We start from the raw sequence: 27229 nt of genomic DNA, 5'->3' as shown, positions 1-27229 counted from the left end.
GATCTTTGTTCAGCACAGATTTGACTGTAAACTATCTAAACAAAGTACTGAAAGTACTCAAGGTAGCAAAGACATATACATGTGTGCTTTAATTTCATTTTACATAAAATTATGTAAACTTGAAAATCATGAAAAAATATAGTACAGTGATGACAAATTAAATCCAAACATATGATTGATTTGATAATTAAACATAATAAATAGTCATAAAGATTTCGATATTTTACAAACTAATTTTTCCCCTGGCATCAAAGACTGAGATTGTAGTCGGAATGATATCTTACTTTAAGCAGTCTCTTTGCCTGCTATGGTATGACAATTTGAACTTAAACAATTTCATAGATAAACTCAAGAGCTATAATTGCATACTTTTTGCCATTGATTCCAAACTAACAGACGGTTTGACATGCACTATTAATGTTTATCATGTTAAAAGATCTTATTCCCAATAATACATCTACTACTTGTCTCTTTAACAACAACTTACAAATATGACAAATGTAAAATTAGCAATACCACTATGGTTTTTTTACACGTGATTAAAATGAATAGGAAGGAATGCATTTTTAAACTCTATAGGAGTTTCATTATGTCTTTGTAAAGAGTTGTATATTCTGATGAATATCTTTATATTTGTTTCATTTTATGTAATACTGAAACAAATGGATGTTGAACAAATATCCATATGAAATGTCATGTCAGATAAAAACATTAATTTGATATACTTTCACTACTAACGTGATGTGAAAAACAATACAAACATAATTCTACGAGTAAAATGAGTTGGAAGATAAAATGACGAAATGCATAGCATTATTTCTGCGAATATCACATTTAAAGCCAAACGTCAGAAGTAGAGAATGAACATGACGTATGTATTAACGTAGATAATGTCTTCTCTAACAAAAAGTAAATTAGCAAATAATGTTTCATCACTTTATCCTCCCACTTTTAAAATAAAGCAGTGCTTAGCCCCTCCTGTTGCGCTAGCAGTGTAAAGTGTAAAAAACTGACCGGTCTTTTTTTAACAGTTTACTCTCCTGTAGTTTTGATATCTCCAGTTCTTTTAACTACATTAGAATATTCACAATCTTCAGGACTGTTTGCTTCTTTTTCAACAGTTTTGGTTTTCATTTTCTCTTCATTCAGATGAGAGTAATCGTTTAGTTCAGATTCTACGGCATCTATGTTTCCCGCTGCATTTGCGTATTCAGATTCTTCTTCTTGAATTGTAGTATGAGGTTTTAGATGTATTGCTTGTTTTAGACCTTCTATATCAAGGTGGCTATAACTATCATCCCCTGTTTGCGCTTTGATGTTCAATGATTCATTTCCTGAGTTTTGACACGATGTAGTATCGTAAGTTGTCTCGTCCTGTATGTCAGCTTTGTTTCTAGATATATGCGAATATATATTATCTGAAAACGGCTTCGATGTGTCATTTGTATGATCATATTGATTTTCTACATCATTTTCAACTTTACATTTATTGTCAAATGTGTTATAATACGTATTGTCTGATAGTTCCGCATTATTGTGGTTTGTAATAAAAGAATATTCCTCGTCTTGTGGTATCGGTTCCGATGTCTCTGATACATGATCCTGGTTTCTGAGGCCATATCCGTGACATGTTTCACTCGCATATTGAATTGTTGGTTTCTCTGCAGATATGTGGTGCGAATTCTTCGCTTTTGCACAGTGTGCATGTCTTTTCCTAAATGATATATAAAGCAATATATTAGAGCTACAGTGCTACCTCTCTATAACAACACACGTTGGGAGACGGAAAATCTGGTTGTTGTTCAGAGGGAGTTGTTTTAGAGAGATGAAATAAAGAACAATGTAGTATATTTTGGAGTCAGTAGCAAGTGAACTTAGCAAGTAGGGAATGGTTGTTCAGAGGGCCGCTGTAGAGAGGAAGCACTGTACACAAACTTAATAAAACTTGTTTAAGTCTTTTATAAGACATTCAAGATAAATGTCAAAATATAATTGTTGAACACAAAAGTATGCTATATCATTTAGGCTTATTTCCTGACTTTAGTATTCCGAAATGCTGTATAGTATACATTGTATGTATAGAAGAAATGCTTCACTGATATATTACTAGCCTTTTCATCGAGCGGTCAAATTGATATTGTCTTCCAAGAAGATATTGCGGGTTCACCGTTGGGTTGTTAATCAAACCATGGGATCAAATACATAATAAAGCAGCCATCCTTTAGATTCCGATTGAAATAACTTTTTTTTTCAAAAATAAACTGTAACTTGAGTAGCAGACGCGGCATCATATCATGATGAATTATTAAAAACCGTTTAAGAGGCTGATGCCAAATTTATTGTTGCTCATTGGAATTACCGATATGTTGACTACTTGTCAACGTACAAGAACTTATTTCAAAGTTACACTAGTCTACACTAAATTTCCTATACTTAAACAACTTACCTCCAAATAACAAATAATAAAACTAAGGTAAGAACAATTACAATAACTGGAACCAAAGCATATACTACGACTAGAGCACTGGCTTCTGTGTCTGAAAGAAAATGTTAAAAGAAACTTTGCTTTATGTAAAGCGAACTACGCTTGTCAAAATTATTTTACATTATTCAAACAAAGACCAAACACGTTGCTTAAGCAAACTGAATTGACTATTCGTCAATTTAACATTTACTCTATTTTCTGTTTAAGCCACAGCAAATGAAAAAAAGATTTGCTCTAACACAGGCTCAATATAAAATAAAAGTGTTGTAAAATACGAGGTACTTTGTTCAGATTTGAAATGGCATAAATCAACTTAAGCAACAAACATTTTAATGATAATTACAAATAAGGGCATTTTTATCACATAAAAGTTGGACAACTGCTGAACATCTTACTTACTGAATGTAATCATAATTATGCGAATATGTTAATAGTACAAATCAAGCTGTCAGTCTCAATCTGTATTATAACGTTTAAGGTGTCATCTTATATTAACTAAATTATAAAGTCTCTAATATCGGACGGAGACAACCACAACCCATATTGACTGGCGCGAGTATCATACTTATTTTTTCTACGACATTTCCTTTTCTTGTGTCTGAATTGTCTTTTTAATTTTCAATTATTTTCTATATCAGTGTAATAGAATTCAAAGTAAACCGGCGCTAGGGGGCGTGGTGGCATTGCGCTTTCCAATACCTCTAAGATACAGACTTAATCAAACCGAGTCTTTTGCTTGGATGCATTTTATCCTTCCAAAGGCTCCCTTTAAAGTTTTTATTAACTATCTAAAATCAGACTTTAAGCGCTTTGAAGTAGTCTACCCATACTTTAATTATACAGTTTTGTTATATTTACTGGGCACTAATTATTTTGGAGTCCATTCAGCATTTATGTTATAAAGTTCTACTTAGGCCGGTGCTAGTGGCGTGAAGGATGGTGCACTTTTTATAACCTCTCATGAACAGATTAAGTCAAAGCAAATTTGATCATTTTGTTTGATAACAATTTATGCTTTCAAACAACTGCTTAAAGATTTTATTTACTCTGTTGTTACTTTGATAATTTCAGAAAAATAGGAAGGTGCAGAAACTCTGCTATGCCAATTTGTTTGCTGTGTAATATTGAACACCTATTAACAACTTTTTTACACTTCTGTACTTACTATAAATTTGCTGTTCTACATTCCATGTTTGAGTATGTGTACTTTAACACTAACAAAGATTATTTTGCAAAACAGATAAAAATCATTTGCAGCATAACTGTGTTGAATACTTTTGTATACAGTACTGTACATGTTTATTGCGCCATTAACATTTATTACAATGCTCTTTAAATTTAGACACAGTTGAAAAAAAACACAGTGTGCTAGATATGTACCGGAAATATTCTGAAGTAGTTTTTCATGATGAAGATTATTATATATAAAAGTAAGAGCTTGATCTATTATCTTTAATTAAAGAAGTGAATTCATTTCAATGACCTACAAAAGCTTAAACATGTTAAAACAACCGACTGTGTGCGAAACCTTGAGCGAAGCGACGAACTATCTCTGTTAAGATTCAATGATATCCTTTCTGATATTCTTATCATTATTGAAAGATTTATCTTCCTCAAAAAAAAAAAAAAAACATTCACGAATGCAGGGTAAAATAAAATAAAAATATCAAACATTTCAGGTATTTGATACAAGCATTTGAAAAAAACTCACAAGAACTTAAAAGAAAGGAGTAGGGAAATGAATATTCTGGAGAAAATAAGTGTCATGGTTAATTTATTGTAGTAATGATTAAGTTAATAGGCACGCTTTATGATGATAACATTGGCTTTTACATATGTAGAAGGATTGTATACTGCTCGCCTGTAAAATATCATGATTAAGATATAATGATATATATCTTTAATAGTAATTACATACCAACAATGGTGCACGTTGCAATAGTACCATTCCAACCAGCTTCAAGGCATGTGACTGTTTCATCTCCCGCAAAGGTATAACCGGTGTCACAGTACTGTGTAGCAGTTTTTCCAAACGTTGTCCCGAGTGTTCTATTAAAATGTCCGTTTGTAATATTCATAGTTTCACATTCTGAAACCCAGATAAATGTAAGAATTGATAAAGGTAGGACGGTAACACTTATCTTGCTAACATTTACTACGTAACAAAACAATCTATTCCATCATTTTATCCGCATTTCCAACCAGTCACCTTTTTCTTGATTGTCGATAGATATACAATGAAATACCTCATATTACGAGTTTACCAAAATGCAAAGAAATCATGGTCATGTGACTGAGGAACGTGATAGCAATACTAATACTGCCTGGGTAAACACCGAGAAAACACCTACTTTCATTTACATTTTACACAATAGTTTCAGCATAGCTTTGGAAGCATATAAGGCTGCTTGAAACCATCCACGGACATTACTTTTTACAATCAAGAATCAATAAAGCATACCGTTAACATGAAAGTAGCCTTTACAAGTAATAAAAATAATACGATCCGGTAAATTACTACCATTATTCCTATTTTTTATGCTTAACACAGACACCGAGATGTGTTTGGTCATTAATATTTGGAATATTTATTTTTGAAACCTTTGCCTCTGACCTACCTATTTTGTCACACACTGGGGTGCTAGTCCAAGTAGAGTTTGCTTGGCACATTATCGAAGAATTTCCATTGATTTTGTACCCTTCTATGCAAGTTACTTCAATTACTGAACCATACTGAAAGTTTGCGCCATCAACATTTCCTGATTCTGGAGTTGGATCACTGCAGTCTGGATATGAAGCAACTAACCAACTTACTGAATTCGACCAGGGATGATTCACAAAACGAACGGGTCTTTTTTGCATATACTGTAAAATGTGGTAAATAAGCGTATACGCTTATTATAATTTTAGTGTCACTTTTCTGCGCCTATTTTTGATATGCGCTTAAATTTAAGCCAAAACTATGCGCTTATATTTGATATGCGCTTATAGACAAGCCGTGTGCGCCTATGTTTGGTATATTAGAAATATTGACAGTGCTTGCAAAGTAAAACTTTGCCATGGACGTGCGCAGTGAACTACTTCCTTTTATTGCATCGGCCTACAGTATTTATACATAATGAAAGCATAATGAACTACATTATTTGCAAATAATGTTCAATCTCTCGGACCATTCAATAATCGTTCAACACTAAGATTGTAGCATTTTATCCATATTCTTTTCACAGATTTACGAAAGAATGACAAACTGTTATGACAACGCAAAAAACTTTTTTTCTGGTATTCAAACTTTTACCTTCATTTACTGAAAACATTTTCTATTCAAAAAGCATGATTATCGTAAACAATTATCGTTTTATCAGACAATAGACTTTAACATCTATTAACACCCATCGGCTATTCAACAGGTAAGACCACTTGTCACCTGTATTTATGATTAACAATTTTCACGGTATAATACCGTAAATTACGTCTTTTTGCTGCATCTGTTGTTTGTTTACCAGTAATCGGATATGCGCCTACTTTCGATACAAAATTATGGTAAGAGCATGACATGCGCTTATTATCCCATACGGAATAACAGTAAGGCCGTATGCGCTTACTTATGATATGCGCTTATATTCGAATATGCGCTTATTTATCAGATTCTAGAGTATATTACAATTATGTAGCTATGAACGTTTAATTTAAAGAGAATTACTATAGTTTTTTTTTCCTTTCATAGAATTGTTTCAAATTCACATTTATGATAGGAAATTTTGTGCTGAAAACAATAAGCAAATAAAAACAATGGGTCACCATGCTTGTTTTTGTGAAAAAATTGTTTTGAACACACCCACTGTTGCTGAAACTTCCAGTGATTTTTCAACATTTTCATAATTTTCTGCTTTTTTATAAATACCAACCAAACTATACATCAAGACAGCATAATAAGGTTGATTTTTTTTACAGATTTTACTATATACTTATTAGATGTCGTAGTCATATTTGTAATACTATATCCTTACAATAATGGGTACAAATGAAAAATAAATCTTGTTTCCTATTCACTTTTGTGAACTTTTTTCAATGAAAAATACCCATAGTGAGGAATATTTTTTTTAAATTTTGAAAAAGAAAATGTTTCATAGAATTTTTTCCTATTTTTTGTTGTGTATGAATAATTGGATTGTGAGGATAAAAATGGCTAAAAATGTATGGGTCACCAGGCTAAATTTTATGTAAAGACCGCTTGAATACAACACCTGTTCGGACGAAAAATGGCGCGAACCTGACCCAATTGATTACATGTACATCTGATAGAAGTTAAAAAAAAAGTTTTAAAAATTCTTAAATCTTTCTATAATTGAATACTATATAATCTGAAAGGTGATATTTTCTTATCAGTACTAAGTCAATTGTCTTACATTATATGAACAACATTGTCTTTGTACTAAAATGCGATGTGAAAACACGAAAACAAAAATGGCAAGGTACCTGGCAGGCATGATACTTGTCAATACAACATAAACCAGTATCAACATTTGATTACTGATAAAACTTATCAAAAAGGTTATTTCATTCAAGATTCGTCATATTTAAGATTGTCTGTCACATGTTTCAACAAATGTTGACTTCAGTTTTCCATAGAAAGTGTCAGCTGCGCAGAAAGATGCGCATAAAAAACTATAGGAATTCCCTTTAAACTAGACCAAGAAACACTTGTAAGACGGCCAAGTCTGATAAATATGACATTAAAATTCATGAAACTATTTTAACATTATTCATGTATAAATACACTAAGAACGCTTGACATAAAGTAAACAATAAGCAGCGTCAAAAATATTGAAATATGATATAAATGTTATCGATTGATAAATGTAAAGTATTCCTATGGAATTAAAATTGATAACAAGTGAAAATGTTTATAGATATACAAGGTTGCGACAAATACTATTGGTGACGCAGTATGGTTGGGTTGTCCAGTTCCCATCAGCTTGACAAGTCACAGATGCATTGCCAATCAACACAATTCAGTATTACAGTCATGTTGTAGACAGTGCCTTCTGGCGTATTTACAATTATTCCACTGTTGAAAGTCGGCATCATGCAGTCTGGTAAACAAAGCATTTCCTTGATTTAATTACAGTGAGTTAATAAAAGATAACAGGTAAGGATAGATTTCTCGGAAGCACTGAGCACCAAAAGCACAGCCTCAGAGCCACGTATTTGCAAAGTAGGCCCACAACAAAAAGAAGCTGTAACGGAAAAAAACATTACAGTCGGGTTGCTTCAAGAATCTAACAAGTATATATTAATTTATGCCAAATATAGATTGATGGGGAGGACGTGGTAAGGGATAAAATGAGGTGGGGAAGGAAGTTGATGGGGAAATTAGAAGTCGTGTTGATAATGATCAGTCAGTACTTAGCAGCGGTACAATCGAATACTTTTTTTATCGTTTCTCAGTCGTATTTACATAACTATATCATAAAGTCTATGCTATGTTTCCGTATGTTTTTTTTTAAATAATAATGACGTCATTTAATTATTATTTACCTATTGGTTGGCATACTGGCCTCTCAATCCAGGAACTATTTACTATGCAAGTAACTGATGAATTTTCTGCAATTTCATAACCAGCTTTGCATGTTATTTGCATTGTAGGTCGGAATTCGATGCTTACTGGATTGGCAACACCAACTTCCGTGTTAGGATCGCCACAATCTTAAAAGAAAAATAGATAACTGTCTCTAAACTGTTCTGCTAATAAAACATCTGATACTAATTAGTTTTGTACTTATTAAATAAAATCTACAAAGTAAACAGAACAATGTTTTGCCGAAAGTGTATGGGATAGATAGACTGCCGACAAACATGTAATGGACCTTAACTATGTTGGACATGCAGGGGCGGATCTAGGATTTTTTCCAGGCGGGGTCCAGATGGGGGTACGCGCGGGAAGGGGGGTGGGGTTGTTTCTCGGGGTCAACGGAGAGCGAATTTCGAGCGTTTTAGAGTAACAAAAACAAGAATCTGAATCCCATCAAAAATGTAATCAACACTTCGAAAATAAGAAATACAATATTATTTTACAAATTTTCCCATGATATGAAAACGAGCATGAACATTGAAAAATTTATTATTGGCCTTAACTAAGTTTAAGCCCCCGCCAATGACTCGCCGACTTCAAAAATGTTATTAAAAATATAAAATGAATCAAGTATTTCCATTATCGACGTGGCTGTTTTCCGTTTGACCTCGAACGTTACCAGTTGTAACCACGAGGAGGTCTCCACTTTTCATTTATCCTTGAATTGAATTTACGATACACTTTGAGAGTGCAGCGAATTCATTTATTCTTAAATTGACTTTACAATAGTATTATACACAGCATAGTTTATTCACGTTGCCCGCAGCCGCAGTACGTTATAATATGACTTTTGTACTGTTTGTTCAGCTGTGAGAGTGCAGCTTTAAACGTTTTCAACACTAAGTTTGAAAATTATAGGGGGTGTCCGGACCCCACTGACCCCTCTTCCCCTTGCTGGATCCGCCCATGACATGAAATAAAATATGTACTAACCTGTTGGACATTTTTCAGTGGGAAACATTACAATATCGTCAATTGCTATGTCTCCAAACCAAGTGTGCACGTGATTTCTTGCTTTTCCCTCAATAATAATCTATTGAAATATATAATACCATGGTAAATATATGACTGTGCCAAAAACGCTATCCATACTGCATTTGCAAACAAAGATTATAATTATTGTACTCTCTCAATGGCTACAGGACGTGTCAATACATTTAAAAGGTCCTATTTCTTTTACATCGCCTTGCAGAATGACCCCATTCTATAAAAACATAACAGTCCAAACAACACCCCGCCCTTTTATCTACCCATAACACATTTTTTGTATTTTGCATAAAATTGTAATGTGTTTGATGTTTAATTTTTAAGCATCCTGACTGGTATATCATTTTTTCCGCTGGAGTTACTGTTTGTTGCGAATCTACTTTGCGATGCATGGCTCTTAGGGATGTTTTTTATGCGTCCGGGAAACCCACATTTACCTTTATTTTTTGAGATCCCATTGTAAAACATTTACGAAATAAATATAGATAAAATTACACGGGTGTGGGTTTTTTTCACGGGCTTAGATAAATACTCCAAAAAAAAAATTCACATCCAAATTAATAACATCGTTTTATATTTCGTTTTTACAGTAAAATATAATATTAACTGTTTCAATGTTTTCATTCATTTATATTGTTTTCATCAAGCTATCAGTGTAAATCAGATATTAGAACAAGCGTTCTAATGTCTCATTACAAATTGGGAAAATAAGTACCGGTAACAATTGGAGTCGAACGTATGCTTCGTATTTGGTGTTTGAATATTCATAGAAATTGAAATGCAACCGCTGACTAGCTACATTGAAATGAATGCGTTCGGACTGTAAATAAATGCTTGTCCAGAAAAAGCAATTACTCAGCTTCAGTATTTTCATAATAATAATAATGATGATGAAAATAATAATAATAATAATAATAATAATTATTATTATTATTATTATTATTATTATTATTATTATTATTATAGTAATGATAATAGTAACAGACTTTATAGGCATGTTTGTGAAATAAATACCATGCATATATTTTGATTTTGATTTACCTGAAAGCTTTCTTCAGTCACAAACTGTATTTGTCCTAAAAGCCACTGATTCTTCTGGAATCCTGTTTTCGAAAATAATTCATTTATATCTGTGCCTTCCTTTTTTAATACTCTGAGTCTATTGATATGACTGCCGTACATGTGATACCAGAATGTAAAGCAGTATTGCCCAGGATCCTTCTGTGGACTGATCAGTCTTGCCTCATAATTGTCCATTCTTTTAAGGCTGTTATATTTTGGTGTTGTTTCAATGTAGACGTAAAAGCCTCCTTTTGTATAATTATACATGATTAACGTATTATGTACAGATTAATACAAACATGGGCATATATCGTCCCTTTTACACTGAAATCTAAACGAATATAAAAAGGTAAAGGTAAATGTCTTGTTTATTAAAGTGTAAAACCTATTGAAAAGGCCTGCCAGTTTGGCTTATGAGACACCTTTATTCTGCGTACAAATTATCTCCCAACTTATACCACTATGCCAGGCGCCGGACGGATAGAAGTCGGTAACCATTCATTTAACTATCGCGCGATTCTCGACCCTGCCTTTTCGGAAAGAGTCCCATGACAAACATCCCCGGAAGAACGCTCCCCATGGGGCTCAGACCTTCAAACTCCCGATACCGAGGCGGACGCCTTAATCACTGGGCCGAGGTGACCGGTCTTGCTCAGTGTATATTCTGTTGTCTGCATGACACAAACAAATTAAAACATAAGACGAAAAGCATAAAACAAGCAATTAAATCAATTAAATGAATATCATTGCGGACAACATCATTGGCAAAACACTACTTGATATTTTAAATCGTTTGATTGAGCATACACAATCTCTCTAACCCACAGCCAATTTCCAAAATTACAGGCCAGCGTAAATTAAAGTTATCTCCACCAGTTGAATCTCTAACACTTGTAATGGTAGTAACAGAGAACAACAATCCTCATGCTGTTACATGCAAGAGAAAATATATCGTACTAAATACTAAATGTACTTCAGCCAAACAACGAAATACACACTAATTTAGAGCAAGTTAGAATACAAATACGAAACACTATCTATCCCAGCTTATCGGATTTGAAATTTTACTCTATGTTGCTCTTTTGAATTAAGTAACATTTTAGGTGAAGCTAAAATGTTGAAGACCGCCTTTGTTCGTACTTTGGTTTTAATTCATATGCTGAATGTGCAAAAGACATAGACTGTATGGCAATAAGTTTGTTTCCATACATCATTTTATATTACACGCGCATGGGTTAGCTTTGAAATGAAGCATATAAAGTAAACTCCAGTACTTAAGGTAAAAGCGCAACGTTATATTGATACCCATTTTGCACAGAACTTTTAATATACAGAATCGTGAAATTGTAACAGTTCGATATTATTTATTTCTTGAAAAGATGCAATTTAACAACTCCGTTTTCCGTTTATTTACCTCCTGATGTGTGATCAAACTCTGGTCCGGTTCCTTTAGTCGGGGTAGCTCCTGATAGCCATTTCCAATCAAAGTCATCAGTTTTGTCCTGTTCCCAATTACAAAATCCATCATCAAAACTGCAGTCAAAAGAGTCCCTATCGATTGCTGAATAATATATCAAAACAAAAAATAACAACAAAAAAGTAAAAACCATATATTTCAAATAGAATATCTGCAATTAAAGTTAAGCAATAAAATGAAAGAAATCTTACATGTACATAAAATAGATGTGGCGAGCTAACGACAACCATATGATAACATGATATGAATGACTTACTGACCTATTTGACATTTATCAATAGGAAAAAGTACTATGTCGTCAACTGCTATATCACCAGACCATGAAGCACTGTGATCTCTTGCTTTTCCATCAATAATAATCTAAAATAAACCAAATGCAATATAGTAATCACGTTTTACGATCGTAGTATATAAATGTATCTACTGTGCTATTATTTGTGTCACAGACAAAAACTATGCTTCATTACAAGCAGATGTTTTCGTACACAGGTGCCAGATTTGTCATATTGGAACATGCATTTTATATGGCATTAAATATAAAAGGGTTCTTTAAAATGTAGTATCTGTAAAATAACAGTAATAATAGCTATACGTCTTAAACGTCTTGAATATGCATATGTTTAAGATAAAAATAATGGCATATTCTTTAACTTCGACAAAAGCATTTACCTGAAAACTGTATTCAGCCACAAACCGTATTTGTCCTAATATCCACTGTTTACCCTGATCTCCTGTTTTCAAGAATAATTCTTTTGTATCTGTGCCTTCCGTTTTTGATACACTGAGTCTATTAATATGATTGCCATACATATGGTACCAGAATGAGAAACAGTATTGTCCAGGATCCTTCTGTGGGCTGATCAGTCGAGCCGTGTTGCTAGCAACATTACCTCGTGTTGTTTCAATATACACGTAAAAGCCCTCTAAATTATCATAATATGTATACAAATTTGATAGCAAAAACAAGGAAAGGAAGGTGCAATTTTTATCAGGAAACATACAATGCGTTTGTATGAATGCGTATATATTACATAATCAAAAGGCAACAAGGACAAAATAAGCTATGATATGAATCGGCTTATTGCGCATACACAGTCACTCTTAATCCAAACTTCAAAGATTACAGATCAGTGTTAATTAAAGTTATCTCCATATGTTCAATCTATAATACATGTAATGGTAGCAAAATGCATAATATATAATAGAATATGTACAAAGATCCTTTGGAAGCAAAGAATGCAACCAAGACGAATAATAGCAGGCTCGGTTTGATTGTGTCTGTTCATGAGAGTGAAATGAAATGTGCAACACCTCTCACGCCCCCTAGCACCGGCTTATAAAAAGCACAGCAATCCTCGTGAGGATGCAAATTAAAAGAAAAATGAGTATTGCGCAAACGAATGTACTCGGTCACTTCGCAGACGAGAGAAATACAAGTCGGAAGCATCTCGATCCCAGCAGATCGGACTTTCAAACAATTTATTTCATGTTGATCTGTTAACATTATGTAACATTTTAGATCTCTGAGTAAATGTAAATACGGTCTTTGTTTGTACTTTTGATTCAAATAGTGACATAAAATAAATACAAATTAATTGACATCTAGGTAATACAAATGGTTGCTTGATGTGATGACCATTAAATACATGTTTATTTCTAATGTTAAAACATATTTTTCCATGTCATCATATTTGTAAATGTACGAAGATTGAAAGACAAATTGTAAAAAACACATTGAATCGGCAAAAAAGTGACTGTTTTAAAAATCTGTGGAAATATACATAGACTGTATGATGGACAGTTTGTTTTAATGTTTGTTTTACATTGAAAGCACATGGATTAGCTTGAAATGAAATGGGTAATACAAGTTATATTTATTTGAATAAACTTAAGGTAAACTCAATCTCATTTCGATAATCAAAATCATAATTATACAAAATTATTAATTTGAGACGTTGCAGTATTATTACTTTCTTTATGGGTCATATTTAAATCATTCAGGTTCATTACCTCCTGAGGTATGATCGGAGTCTGGTCCTGTCTCTAATGTTGGCGTTTCTCCTGACAGCCTAGTCCAATCAAAGTCATCCGTTTTGTCCTATTTCCAGTTACAAAACCCATCCTCAAAATCGCAGTTAAAAGAGTCTCCCCTGACAGCTACACCAATCAATTAAAAAAAAAAAACAAAAAAAAAAACAAAAAAAAACAAACAAAAAACAAGTAAGTGAGAATAGTTTACTGTCAAAATTATAGATCAAATTCTACCTACCGAGTGTAGCGGGACTATATTTAAGACATCGTTCTCTATTAAAGCTATGTCGATAATTATTTGAAAGTTGGTTTTAACACTTAACATAGCAATTAAAGACCAAAACAACTTTCCTAACTTTTGATTGACCTCTGTATTTTACAGAAATAATAATCCATTGCATAACAAGACACGTGTGCAAAAAGTAAGGACATCAATTACAATTACATGATTAATAAGGAAGTCATAGTTAATAAAATGCAATAGATAAAAAAAGCAAAAGTAACACTTTTGATCCTGTTTAGGTTTTTATTTATATTTTCCTCAATGACTTTTAAACGTAAGTTTTGCGGATTTCGAAATTCCTGCATAATCTAATTAGCATATTCATGTTTTAAGAATGCACGGGCATTGTATACATAATTATTATTATTTTATTTGCTTAGATATTAGTTAAAGTCTTCAGCTTAACACAGAATTACATAAAAATAACTACATTCCAAAAGCAAACATAAAAAACAAATTGAATGGGAAAAAGATATGCTGCCGTTGAGATAAAATACGTGCACGTCGGAATGAATCTGTTAACAGTTATATAAATAGAGTAGAACGTATTTTGAATACACAGTTTGCCCACTTCCCCGTTGGTATTCTGCAGCTTTATTTATCTATCCAAACCAGTGCTACATGACGCATTATTTCAGAAACACTCCCGACAGTCAATCTTATATAAAATCTCATGAAGCACTGCTACATTAAGCCTTGCTTCAACCATTACGTGGTGGTGAGTTGGTCTTTATGGACCTTACCAAGAAGAATTTCTGTTATCATATTTTACCAGTGGAACTTTTGTTTTAAATACGTACCTGCTGAAGATGTGTAAATAGTAAATAGTATCCACAGTAGACTCAAAAACAGACTATTACCCATTTCATGCTGTTACTCAATACTGCAAAAACGTTTGGTGTTTATCATCCATTTAATTTTATTTTAACACGAATACATACAAACTAAGTATCACAATATCCTATTTAACGATAAACAATTAAGTTGTACTTATCACATTGTAATAATTTCACATTGACACTGCAGTCATATACTATCAGGAAGTTTGTGATCAGTTGTCTAAGTATTTACGTGTTTTAAATCATTAAACAGAATAATAGCTGACACAGTGTGATGACTAGAAATGAAACGTGCACATATTCTTATGACCTTTACCACCGTCTTATGTGAAACTGTTATAAGATTATTTCACTGGTTGTTAAGTGCAGATGGGAATTTTCGGCCTCGAGGGTAACTGTTTAGACGGTAACGAGGCTCTGCGGAGTTACCGCGTAAACAGTTACCCAAGACCGGACATTCCCACCTGCAGCTATAGCCTATGGTAGAATTTTTTACTTGCATACCACAAGTTAAAATAATAAAAATAGAATCAAGTGAACGGCTTTATTTTTGGAACAATTTCTTAGCGTATTTTAACAAAGCGCGGGAAACCAGCGTCCGTAAACAGGAAAGACGGTTTTTATGTGTTTGTTTATTTCTCGAAGAATTTATATAAAAAAGGTTGAAAGCTTGTCACTATGTTCGTATTCATCCGTACTCTAAATGTGTCCGTACTCAAAATAACTCGAATGTAAACTTATTGTTCTTGAAATTGTGCCGATGTTTACAAGATTTTGAAGTAATATGAAAAAAAAATACTGGTAGTTTCATGTTTGTAATAACGAGAGATAAACAAGAGCTGTCTCCATAGGATGACACATGCACCCGATGGCACTTTGAATGAATAGTTATGGCCGATGTTAGAGTTTAGGACCTTTGACCTACGGACCTGGGTCTTGCGCGCGACACGTCGTCTTACTGTGCCACACATTCATGCGTAGTTATTTTAAAATCCATGCATGAATGACAAAGATATGGACCGGACACGCCCATCAATGCACTATCATGAAATATGACCTTTAACGTCTAAGTGTGACCTTGACCTTTGAGCTACAGACCTGGGTCTTGCGTGCGACACGTCGTCTTACTGTACCACACATTTATGCGTAGTAACTTGAAAATTCATCCATGGATTACAAAGATATTGACCGGACATGCCCATCAATGCACTATCATGAAAAATGACCTTTAACGTCTAAGTGTGACCTTGACCTTTGAGCTACGGACCTGGGTCTTGCGCGCGACACGTCGTCGTACTGTGGTACACATTCATGCCAAGTTATTTGAAAATCCATCCATGGATGACAAAGATATGGACCGGACACGAAAATTGCGGACAGACCGACAGACCTACAGACGGTTCAAAAACTATATGCCTCCCTTCGGGGGCATAAAAATCGTTTAAAAATCATCAGTCTGGACTTTTAGTAATGTTGTTGATTTCTGGACCCTGGTTATGGATTCTAGTGCATAAAACATGTTTACCGTTCCCAAGAACAACAGAATGGTAATATGAACCGGAATCGTTAAGTCATTACATATAAAAAACATTACATTTAGTGTTCGTTTAATATTTTTCATGCAAGAAATAGCGACAATACACGTTTGTTTTGTGTATTAGCGTCTGCAAAAGCCCTTTGGATATGTCTGTGACCGAAGCCTCAAACATATCTTAAGGGTTTCTGTAGACAAAAAAAACAACAACCAAACAGACATCTACCGCCTCGGTGATCTTTCCTGTAGATAACTATAAAAAAAAGCATACACTTAACACGATTCTTAACCATTAAATTTTAAATTGATATTCTTATTTTATATGTCTAATAGTAGGAAATTTTGACTGATTTTTTATGAAACTGTTGATTTCCCGATCCACTGAAAGTGGCATTAAGCGTGAAAATTGACTAAGGGAATATTAATATGAGATTTTCACATACTTGTCACTCGATCGTGGATTGTGAACAACAAATCAATGTGTCAGCATGCTTAAAATTTCTCAAATTATCATTTTATTCTCATGGAATATATTTATATTCAAGGCTGACTTATAAGGATGTTTAAATAATATAATTATTTCAATGAGTATAAAGTATTAAAAAGTGCAAATCAATTAACATCCTATCCAGGGTTGTTAATAATTACTTGCAAAAGTAATGCATTAAATTAGCATTACTTAGAAAATATCGGCATTAAATTAGCATTAGCATTACTCATTTTTGTCAAAATAATGCATTAAATTAGCATTACATTGGGTGCATTAGCATTAGCATTACTTTTTGTGAATCATTGCATGTTATAATCGAATCACTATTTGTTTGTTGTTTGTTTTTCATTTTCATTTAATTATTTTAGTTGTTTATTTCATAGCGGCAACACATGACAATCATTTGTAATGAATCAAATCTACCAACTAGGGATTATATATAATTTGTATGAAATACTTGAAATGATCCAACAGCACCATAAGAAACACAGCATTTAAATTCTACAGTATTTTGTATCTGTCAATGTCTCCAGTGCTTGATATTGTTAATGTATTATAGTTTATCACTGTTGCATTTTATGAACATGAGCTGCTCAAAGATTTGAGCGTTTAGTCTGCTTTACAGTATTTACCTAGGTAATCTATAGTTAAATACATGCATGACTTTCTAATATTATATCTGAATTTTTCTTTTACCATTACCATTACTTTATAAAAAACACTTATGTTGAAAGTCAAGTACCTGTTTAATGACTCCCTAACAGCCTATTTGACATGTAAAAGCTATCTGCCTTAAGGTCTTTAACATCACTATCAGTGACACACTGTTATTTGATAAAAAGGTGTCAAAAGATAACAATAGATTTTGTTTGATATTTTGGTTGACAAAACTAATTATGTCACACCTTAATGGTACTTTGGAGCTGTCCCATGTTTAAAATGTATAGTTCAATGCATTAATTTGCATTAGATACACTGTGTATATTTAATTGGTTACAGACAAAATTAATAGTGCTAGTGTTTTAGGTAAAATTGTATGTTCAAAAATGTTTCATACCTAGATGGCCCATATATGATTTAAATTTTATCAGTATTTAGGCAGAATATTGTGCATACCTGAACATTTGGATTGTGTTTTATGTCCTTCAGATTGAGGTTTGTGGTATATCTCTGGATCTGATCTGGTTCACACAAAGTTAACTTGAACCTGGGATTTCCAGTGATACAGAAAATAATGCCTAAGTAATGCTAAGCATTAGCATTAGCATTAGCATTACTAACTTTGGCATTAAATTAGCATTATTTTTAATGCTAAAATTGTGGCATTAATCATTACTTGGCATTATTTGAAAAAAAATAATGCATTATTAATGCATTAGCATTAGCATTAGCATTAGCATTAGCATTACTACAACCCTGATCCTATCATTATCTTCTTTCAGTCGTGGGTTAAGTAGTTGTAAGATGTAAAGGAAACTTTTATACAAACAGACTCACAGTGTGTATGATTATAAAATAAAATTAGAAAAAGGAGACAGTCTACAGCCTACAGTGGACCTTGTTATTCAAGTCCGACATGACCAACTATGAAATGCCATTTAACTGGAAATATCAAACCTCTGCTAAATTGTGCAGTGTTGACATATTTATGCTCATTTTTGTTAACGAGTTACAATGTATACTAAGACCAGAATAATTAATTAACTCTATTAACTCGAAACTTATTACAGCTGCTAGAGAATACAATACAAGAAATAATACACATTCACATGTCATGGTGAAACACTACACTAGGCAAAGAATGTGCAGCCTTCTTGCTTGAGTAACTGTAGGATATATCACTAAAATTCTAACACCACTCAATATCTAAAGCATAACCTTTAATAACACAAAAATAAGAAATCTGAATTTTAAAACGGGATACATAATCTCATAGTGTAAATTTTAGGTGTGTAGCACATTCAAACCTAGTCAATAAATTCAAAAGCCATATGAAAGTAACTTGCAAAGAGTTGTGCAACAATATTGTGATTACTAATAGTATCTTTATATTTTATTTTTAATTTTATCCAATATTAAAACAAACGGATGTAGAAAAACTATTCATATTAAATGTCATATTTGATAAAAACATTTATTTGATTTTCACTACTAACGTGATGTGGAAAAAAAGTATAAACATAATCTTACGAGTACATTAAGTTGTAAGATAGACATGACGAAATACACAGTATTGCATGTTTGTGCGAATATCAAATTTAAAACCAAACGTCCGAAGAAAAACGAAGATACTAACATGACATATGCATATATATATACAGAAAATGTATTCTTTAACACAAAGTAATTGTGGAAAATAATGTTCCTTCACTAATTTTCTCCTACTTTTAAAATAAAGCATTGTTTGATCCCTCATGCTGCGTTAATAATGTAATATGTAAAATATTGACAGTTTACTCTCCAGTAGTTTCGATATTTCCAGTTCTTTTCATTAAATTAGAATATTCACAATCTTCATGATTGTTTTCTTCTTTTTCAACAGTTCTTGTTTTCATTTTCACTGCATTCAGATGAAAGTAATCGTTTTGTTCAGTTTCTACGGTATCCATGTTTTCTACTGTTGCATTTGCGTATTCAGATTCTTCTTCTTGAATTGTAGTTTGGGGTTTTTGGTGTATTGCTTTATCTAGACCTTCTATATTAAGGTGGCTATAACTATCATCATCTGTTTGCGCTTTGGTATTCAATGATTCATTTCCAGAGTTTTGACACGATGTTGTATCGTAAGTTGTCTCGTCCTTTATGCCAGGTTTGTTTCTAGATATATGCGAATATATGTTATCTGAAAACGACTTCGATGTGTCATTTGTATGATCATATTCATTTTCAACTTTACATATATTGTCAAATATGTTATAATACGTGGTGTCTGTTTGTTCCACTTTATTGTGGTCGGTTATAAAAGAATATTCCTTGTCTGGTGATATTGATTCCGATGCTTCTGATACATGGTTCTGGTGTTTGAGGCCATACCCATTGCTTGTTTCACTCGCATATTGAATTGTCGGCTTTTCTCCGGGTTTGTGGCTTGCATCCTTAGCTTCTGCGCACTGCACATATCTTTTTCTAAATGATATATAAAGTAATATTTTCACCAGACATTCAAGATAACACAATTGTTTTAACACTTATCTCCGTAAAGTAGCATTTAGGTTAACTGTCTTGTCTTTAATATTCCAAAAGACTATATAGTATACATAGCATGTATAGACGAAACTGTTTCAACACTTATCACCGTAAAGTATCATTTAGGTTAATTGTCTTGTCTTTAATATTCCAAAAGACTAAGTATATACTGTGAAATCATTTTTATTCGCGTAGGACGAATTTTCGCGTATTTCGCGCTAGAACCGATGCGCGAATTCAAAAAACCACGCTATTTATTATTTTTTAATTCATTTTTTCATTTATAAATTGAAAATGCGCGAATTAAAGCCCGCGCGAAACAGTCCTTTTTCACTTTTGCGCGAAATTTCATGCCAGCGAATTTAAATGATTTCACAGTAGTATACATAGCATGTATAGACGAAATGCTTCACTGATATTGTACCAGCCGTTTCATCGGGCGGTCATACTGGTATCGGTACAACGAAAACGGACTACTATGTAGATGCTGCGGGTTTACCATACCGGTACGTTGTTAATTAAACCAAGGGATTACATACATAATGAAGCAGCCATTTTTTAATTCTTCTTGAAATAACTATTTTCCGAAATAAACAGACGTGTCTATAGCGAGCGTAATTTTAATTAGACGCGGCATCATATCTTGATAAATCATTAAGAAATTAAGAGACTGATGCCAAATTAAGTCTTGCTTATTGGAATTACCGGTAAGTTGACTACTTAAAGTAAAATCTATCCTTAGTTCAAACTTTCACTAAAAGTGTGATATGGTAAAGTACATTAAACTACTAATAATCAAACAATTTACCTCCAAATAACGAATAACAAAACTAAGGTAAGAACAATTACAATGACTGGAACCATAGCATAAACTACGACTAGAGCACTGGCTTCCGAGTCTGAAAAGAAATGTGGAAGAAATTTTGCTTTATGTAAAGTGAACTACTCTAAGAATATCTCTGGTTGGGTGATGGGGTGATGCATAGAGTCACAACGATACTATTAAGTTCATATGGAGATTTCTTAAACCAGCTTATGTTGGAGGAAAACACAGGGTGTCTCGAGGCACAATAGTAAAACCACATACCTTCCGAATGTCAGCTGAATGGATTCCTCACATGGAGAATTCTACATTTCAATAGTGAGGGACAAGTGATTCGAAATCAACGACCTTAATATGTCGGCCTATGAGACCCATTCAAATTAACTGTATGTTCGAATAGAATCAACAATGAAAAGAAGATTGTTCTATTGGAACCTCAACCCATTTTCGATAAAATAAAATTGTTGTTAACTACTTTGTTCAAATTTGAAATGGCATAAAACAACTTTAGAAAATATTCTAATAATAATCGTAAATAAGGGTAAAAATGTGCATTTTTTACATAGACAACTGCTGAACTCCTAACTTACGGAATAAAATCATATGTAAATACGTAACTGTCAATCTTCATCTGTGTTTAAAGATTTAGGTGTCCCATTAACTAAATGATAAAGACTCTTTTATCGGACGGAGATAATCACATCCAATCTAGATTGGCACTAGTATCATGCTTGTTAAGTTTTACAACATTTTCTTGCTTTGTGTCTGTGTGGTATATCGATTTTAAATTTCAGTTTAATGGAATTACATCAAAGCCGGTGGTAGGGGGCGTGAGGGGTGTTGCTCTTCTAGTATCTCTAATAAACAGACTCAGTCAAACAGAGTCTGCAAGTATTTTGCTTGATTGTATGCTTCCAAAGGATCGTCTTAAATATTGTCTTGACTATCGCAAAAGCAGTCTTCAAGTGCTGTTTGACTACAGTAGAAAGTCCCCAAATACTTGAGTTTAGTGTTGGTATTAAAAATACATGTTAATATGAAAAGGAGAGGCATACGTGCCCGAGTGGTTAAGGTCGCTGACTTTAAATCACTTGCCCCTCGATGTAGTTCGAGCCTCACTCGGAGCGTTAAATTCTTCATGTGAGGAAGCCACCCAGCTGGCTGACGGAATGTCGGTGGTTCTACCCGGGTGCCCGCTCGTGATGAAATTATGCACGGAGGGGCACCAGGACTCAAAACCTGGAAAGTCGCCATATGACCTATAATTGTATCGGTGCGACGTTGAAACCAACAATAATGATATGACAAGGTGACATGGAAAGTTTAACTGTTTCTTAACTGTATATTGTAATAATGTGTATATATTAAGTATCCAAGTCTACTATCATTTGGTTTGATAACATTCTGAAATATTTTATTTACTCTTTTTTTCAAAGGTTTTTATAAACTCAGACATAATACAGAAAATAGTTTGAAGAAACTACAATGTTCTTGAAGACACAGCTGAAACAACATGATATGCTAAATAAGTACCAGAAATATTCTGAAACAGTTTTTCATCATGAAGACTATTATCCACAGAAGTGACAGAATACTCTGAAAAATCGTAAATTCATTCCAACAAACTACAGAAGCTAAACAGACTGTGAGAGAAGCCTTAAGTGATGTGACTATTTCTTTGAAGATTTAACATTATCTTTGCTGAAATTACAGTCTTCTTAAAGGAAATTCACAAAAAGTAATAGGTAAGGGTAGATTTCTCGGAAGGAAAAAGCACCAAAAACACAGCTTCAGAGCCACATATTTGCGGGTTGCTTCAAACTTCCAACAAGTACATATTAATTAATACTAAAAATTGATGGAGGGGAAGGTGATAGTAGGAAGGGAAGGTATAGTAAAGGGCGAAACGGGTTCCTGTGGGTGTCTTGGGGGGTGGGGCAGGAACCCGAAGGGGAAAGTAGAATAAGGACACATATGCAAGGGAATGCCATGTTCTTTAGAAACAGTCGCACTACAACGTAAACCACAGTAGTATAGTAATTGTTTGTTTTAGGCCAATCTGACCCCCCTGACCCCTTGACCCTATTCTATAAGTGGACTTTAATCTTACCCTAAACTTAAAATACTAACTTGCGAAGCTGGAACCTTCGGTTGCACTTGGTACCCTTGATACCCTAAAAATCTTTTAAATCTTTAGTTAAACCGAATGAAAACCTTAGGTTTAACCAAAAAAAGATTTAGTCTTTGGTCCGGACTGACCCCCCTGACCTATAACCCCTCGGTCCGAACTGACCAATGCCGGACAATTTAAAAAAATAAGAAAAAAACAGGTTTTCAGGTTGCTTTAACTTGACAAAACCTTACCAATTAACAAAAATGAGAACAAAATCTAAAAATATTAAAAATAATTAACTATAAAATGTACCTCCTGTAATATTACTTCCGAATTTCTTATTTATATACTAACTATTATACCGCAGTTAAACAGACGATTTATTGTCGCATTCCTTTTATCAGCTGTTATTTGCAATAATCAATAAAGCGGCACCGGTGCATTAAACCAATATTTGTTTAAAGTTGTTGATATTGATAAACTTGAAAATGACACCGGTGTTGATAAATAGTTTTTGTTGAAACAGTTTATTGAGAATTACGCTGTAATCCGTCTGCACTTAATGACCTTAGTATAGAACGTTTCGCAGACGACATATGTGTCAGTTTTTGTTGAAACAGTTTATTGAGAAATTACGCTGTAATTCATAACAATTTTAAAACCATTAAACGTATAATTATAGCTTTGTAATTTGGTGACACACGGTGTGTTACAATCAATATTATAAGTTAAACAGACGATTTATTGCATTCCTTTTAAGATAAACATATACGAGGAGTTGTTTATACAACATATTTGATCTTATTTTCAATTAGTAAGTATATTATTAGGGTACACATAGTAATTAAACCTTTAATCCAAAAGGCTGTTTCTATCATAGGATACAGGTTCATCTGATATGTAGAATTTGATGTAACTGCCCATCAAAAGCATAAATGTTAATTCTGTAAATGCTGAATCGTCATACGGGTGAATATCAAACATTGTTCCTTGTTTTAGATAAATTTTAATTTTTTTCTTATACATAGATATTAACTTATCAGTATCAAAGTCCTCAGCTGCCTCAGCTGTTATATTTACATTATCAAATATACCAAAAAGTAAAACATCATCCTGAGGCCTATTATTTCGCCACCTAAATATAAAATGTGATATTTGGCTTTTAGTCGGTTTATACGGTTCACCCGGGGAGCTTGCACCCTTTAATAAAATCTTAATATCTATTATATAAGTTCCGGTTTTTCTGACTATAAACACACCACTCAAAAGCATATCTAGTACATCTATTTTATATTGTTGGTTTATGCTTATAAAATCTTTATAATCTAAGATAATTCCAGGTCTTATTTCAAATATATTTAAATAGTTCAGATCGGCCATATTTTTATATGTTGAATGTATCCAGGCACCACGACGGTCAAAATACTTTTTCATTTGTATGTAATCAAAAGTATGATTATAATAGTATTCAAAGAGAAACGCTTCATGTCTCACTTCCTCTACCCTTTTTTCTATTTTCCTGTCTTTCTTTTTAAGTTTAAGAATTATTTCAGCTAAATCATCAACTCGTTTTGTTGTAGCAACTTCAGAAGCAGATAAATTGTCAACAACGCCTTTTGTTCTAGCTAATTGTGTTTCTTGTTTTAAGAAAACATTTTTACTTTTGTAATTTCTTGGTATTAGTGGTAATTTTTCGACATTAGCGGTTATTGCTTTAGTATTAGCAGTAATTACTTGGGTATTAGCAGTGATTGATTCTCCTTGTTTAGCTGATATTTCAACTACAGAGTCCAAATCATTTGTTATTTTTTTAATTTGATCATTAATTATCTTAATTGCTTCTTCTTGTTTAGCTGATTTTTCAACTACAGAGTCCAGATCATTTATTATTTTTTTAATTTTATCATTAAATTCATTAATATCTTCTTGTAATTTTTTTGTAATATTACTTAATTCTGCATATTTTAAATTGTGACGGTTGTCAACAATACTAATCCAATTTCGAATTTGTTTTTTAAAGTCATCTATTTTAGAATTAATTTCTTTTTTAAGGTTATCTAATGCTGTATCATGATCATCACCTCTTTGTGAAGCTGCCTTTTCCAGTTCAGATTTATATTCTGCAAATTTATTTGAAAATGTATCGAGTAAATCTTGATCCCTTTTGTCATTTCAGTATTTAGTTTATTTATTTCTGTTCTGATTCTAACTGAACATATTTTGTAAACTTTTTCTCAGCTTCAATAATCTTGTCTTTTAGTTCTTCATGTTTAATCATACTATCTTTAATTCTTGAATTTGGGTGAATAAAATGTTTAAATTAACTCGAAATACTTCTTTTATTGTCATCTGTCAAATCAGATTTCTCTTCAAGTTCTTTAATAGAATCAACCATAGCTTTCATTTCTTCTTCAATTTTACCTTGTAATTGATTAATTAATAATGAATTCTTTTTAAAATCTTTTGTTAATTCTTCAATATCTTTACTTCTACTTCTAGTGTTTTGTTTATACTTTTGATGTCTTCAAGTTTATAGTCATCTATACACTTTGAATTTTTTTATACACAAACCGTCTTGGAACTGCATCGTTGGGTTTATCTGGATTTCCTAGGTTGATTATTTCATTACCTCCCATATCTAATGCTCTATTCATTGTGTTATCAAGTTCCTTATTTCTGTGAAGATACGATTCCGTTTCCTTTTTAAGCTTTTTGAATTGCTTTTAGTAGCATAATCACTTAAATCAATATCAAATTTAACTTTACTTATACTGTCAGGTTGATAATTTGTTTTACATCATTAAAAACTCCCATTATATAATTATTATATATTACCAGTAAAGTTTTTTCTTAAAAACTTCCTTGTTTGTCAATATATAAGAAATCATATTTTTGATTTGTTGCATTAGCAAAAGTATCACGATCTATATTTTGTTCATCACAAATCCTATTATTTTCCATTTTACTGGACTTTCAAATAAAATATAAATGTGAACAGTTAATTCGAAATATCTTTTGTTGTTTTAATAGTAAGACTGACTTAAATAAATAACACAACAGTTTTTGTGGCGTCCTTGAATAAAGTATTTTGTTATTTCATTTTGAACTTTTTTATCTCACATACAAAATCATCAAATATTACTACTTTTTGTTTTTCTGATTCAAGATTCTCACAAGTTCAATTTGGTCGGGATCAGCTGAATATTCAAGTATTTCATTTGGATCTACTTTAATTTTTTTGCAATTTCATTTAAGTGATTTATTAAATCTTGATATTTAGATTGTTCTAGGTTTTTAGCATACAAGTATAATTTATCATAATATATAAGAGGTTTTCGAAGTATATGCATTAGTGTATTGTTTTTCCAGATCCTGACGATCCACAATTAAACATTCTAAAACATGAATCTGGCATAAAAGGATAAAAATGTTTAAAGTTATTGGATTTATCATTTTTTGTATCATAATTTGGAATTTCCATTTATATAATATTACATTATTTTACATTATTTTACAATATCTTACATTATCTTACATTATTTTACATTATTTTACATTATCTTACATTATTATATAAATGCAAATCAAAACTTAATGAAATGATAATAAGAAAAAAATTAGTCGGGCAAAAGATGAGAGATCTTAGAGAAGAAATAATGAGAGAAAAAAATAAGAAAAGCTACAAATCGGGAAATGTATACTGAAATTTATAAACCAATTACGAAAAAATAGAAAGTCAAAAAGAACAAATTATCAAGTCAGTTAAAAGCATTACCTGGAATAAAACAACAATTAGCGTTACTTCCAAAAAGTTTTGCTGATAAGATACATGAAATAGAAAATCTAAAAATGGTGACAGAGTTATTGGAAAAACAACCACCTCCGGGACTACAACAACCATTACAACCATTACCGCTGGAAGATACTATGGGTTTGGAAAAACTATTCCGAGAACCAACACGATTAATACCGCCGAAAGATCATATGGGTTTGGATGATGAAGATGATGTGTTTGAAGAATCAGAAGAAGAATGGGAGCAAGACCAAAAGAATTTACAGTTAATTTTAATAAAAATATTGATTTAGGTCTTTAGATGAAAAAAAATATTATACAACCGCAAGAAGTGTTTAATTTTTTTCACACTGAATCTGAAAATCCTGATGAAAAAATGACTAGGAAAGAAGTAGAGGATATTATAGAACGTGTATCGGATGAAATAAAAAAATTGGGTAATAAATCTGGTGCAATAACTAGAAAAACAAACAAACAGATCTTGATTTAAAGCA

At 32.5% G+C, this 27229-nt stretch overlaps 1 protein-coding gene across 5 annotated transcripts in view; it reads right to left on the bottom strand.

Moving 5' to 3' along the window:
* Positions 1–74: 74 nt before the first annotated feature.
* Positions 75–27229, bottom strand: part of LOC123551746 (MAM and LDL-receptor class A domain-containing protein 1-like) — a 51202-nt gene continuing 24047 nt past the window's right edge. For 2 of the 5 annotated variants that reach the window (XM_053536205.1, XM_053536207.1), the window contains exons 10-13: positions 5104–5271; positions 4404–4574; positions 2447–2537; positions 75–1714 (exon numbers count right to left, since the gene is read on the bottom strand). In XM_053536205.1, the coding sequence (XP_053392180.1) occupies positions 1033–1714; positions 2447–2537; positions 4404–4574; positions 5104–5271 (1112 nt within the window). In that variant the 3' untranslated portion in view covers positions 75–1032. Of the gene's footprint in view, positions 1715–2446; positions 2538–4403; positions 4575–5103; positions 5272–18679; positions 19947–20814; positions 20906–27229 lie in introns of those variants that run through there. The other 3 variants (XM_053536209.1, XM_053536206.1, XM_053536208.1) reach the window with 3 other exon arrangements.

This window comes from Mercenaria mercenaria, unplaced genomic scaffold (assembly GCF_021730395.1).
Source record: "Mercenaria mercenaria strain notata unplaced genomic scaffold, MADL_Memer_1 contig_838, whole genome shotgun sequence".
NCBI classification, from domain to species: Eukaryota; Metazoa; Mollusca; class Bivalvia; order Venerida; family Veneridae; genus Mercenaria; species Mercenaria mercenaria.
Note: the sequence above shows the minus strand (reverse complement) of the source record. Positions and strands in the feature narration are given on the sequence as shown.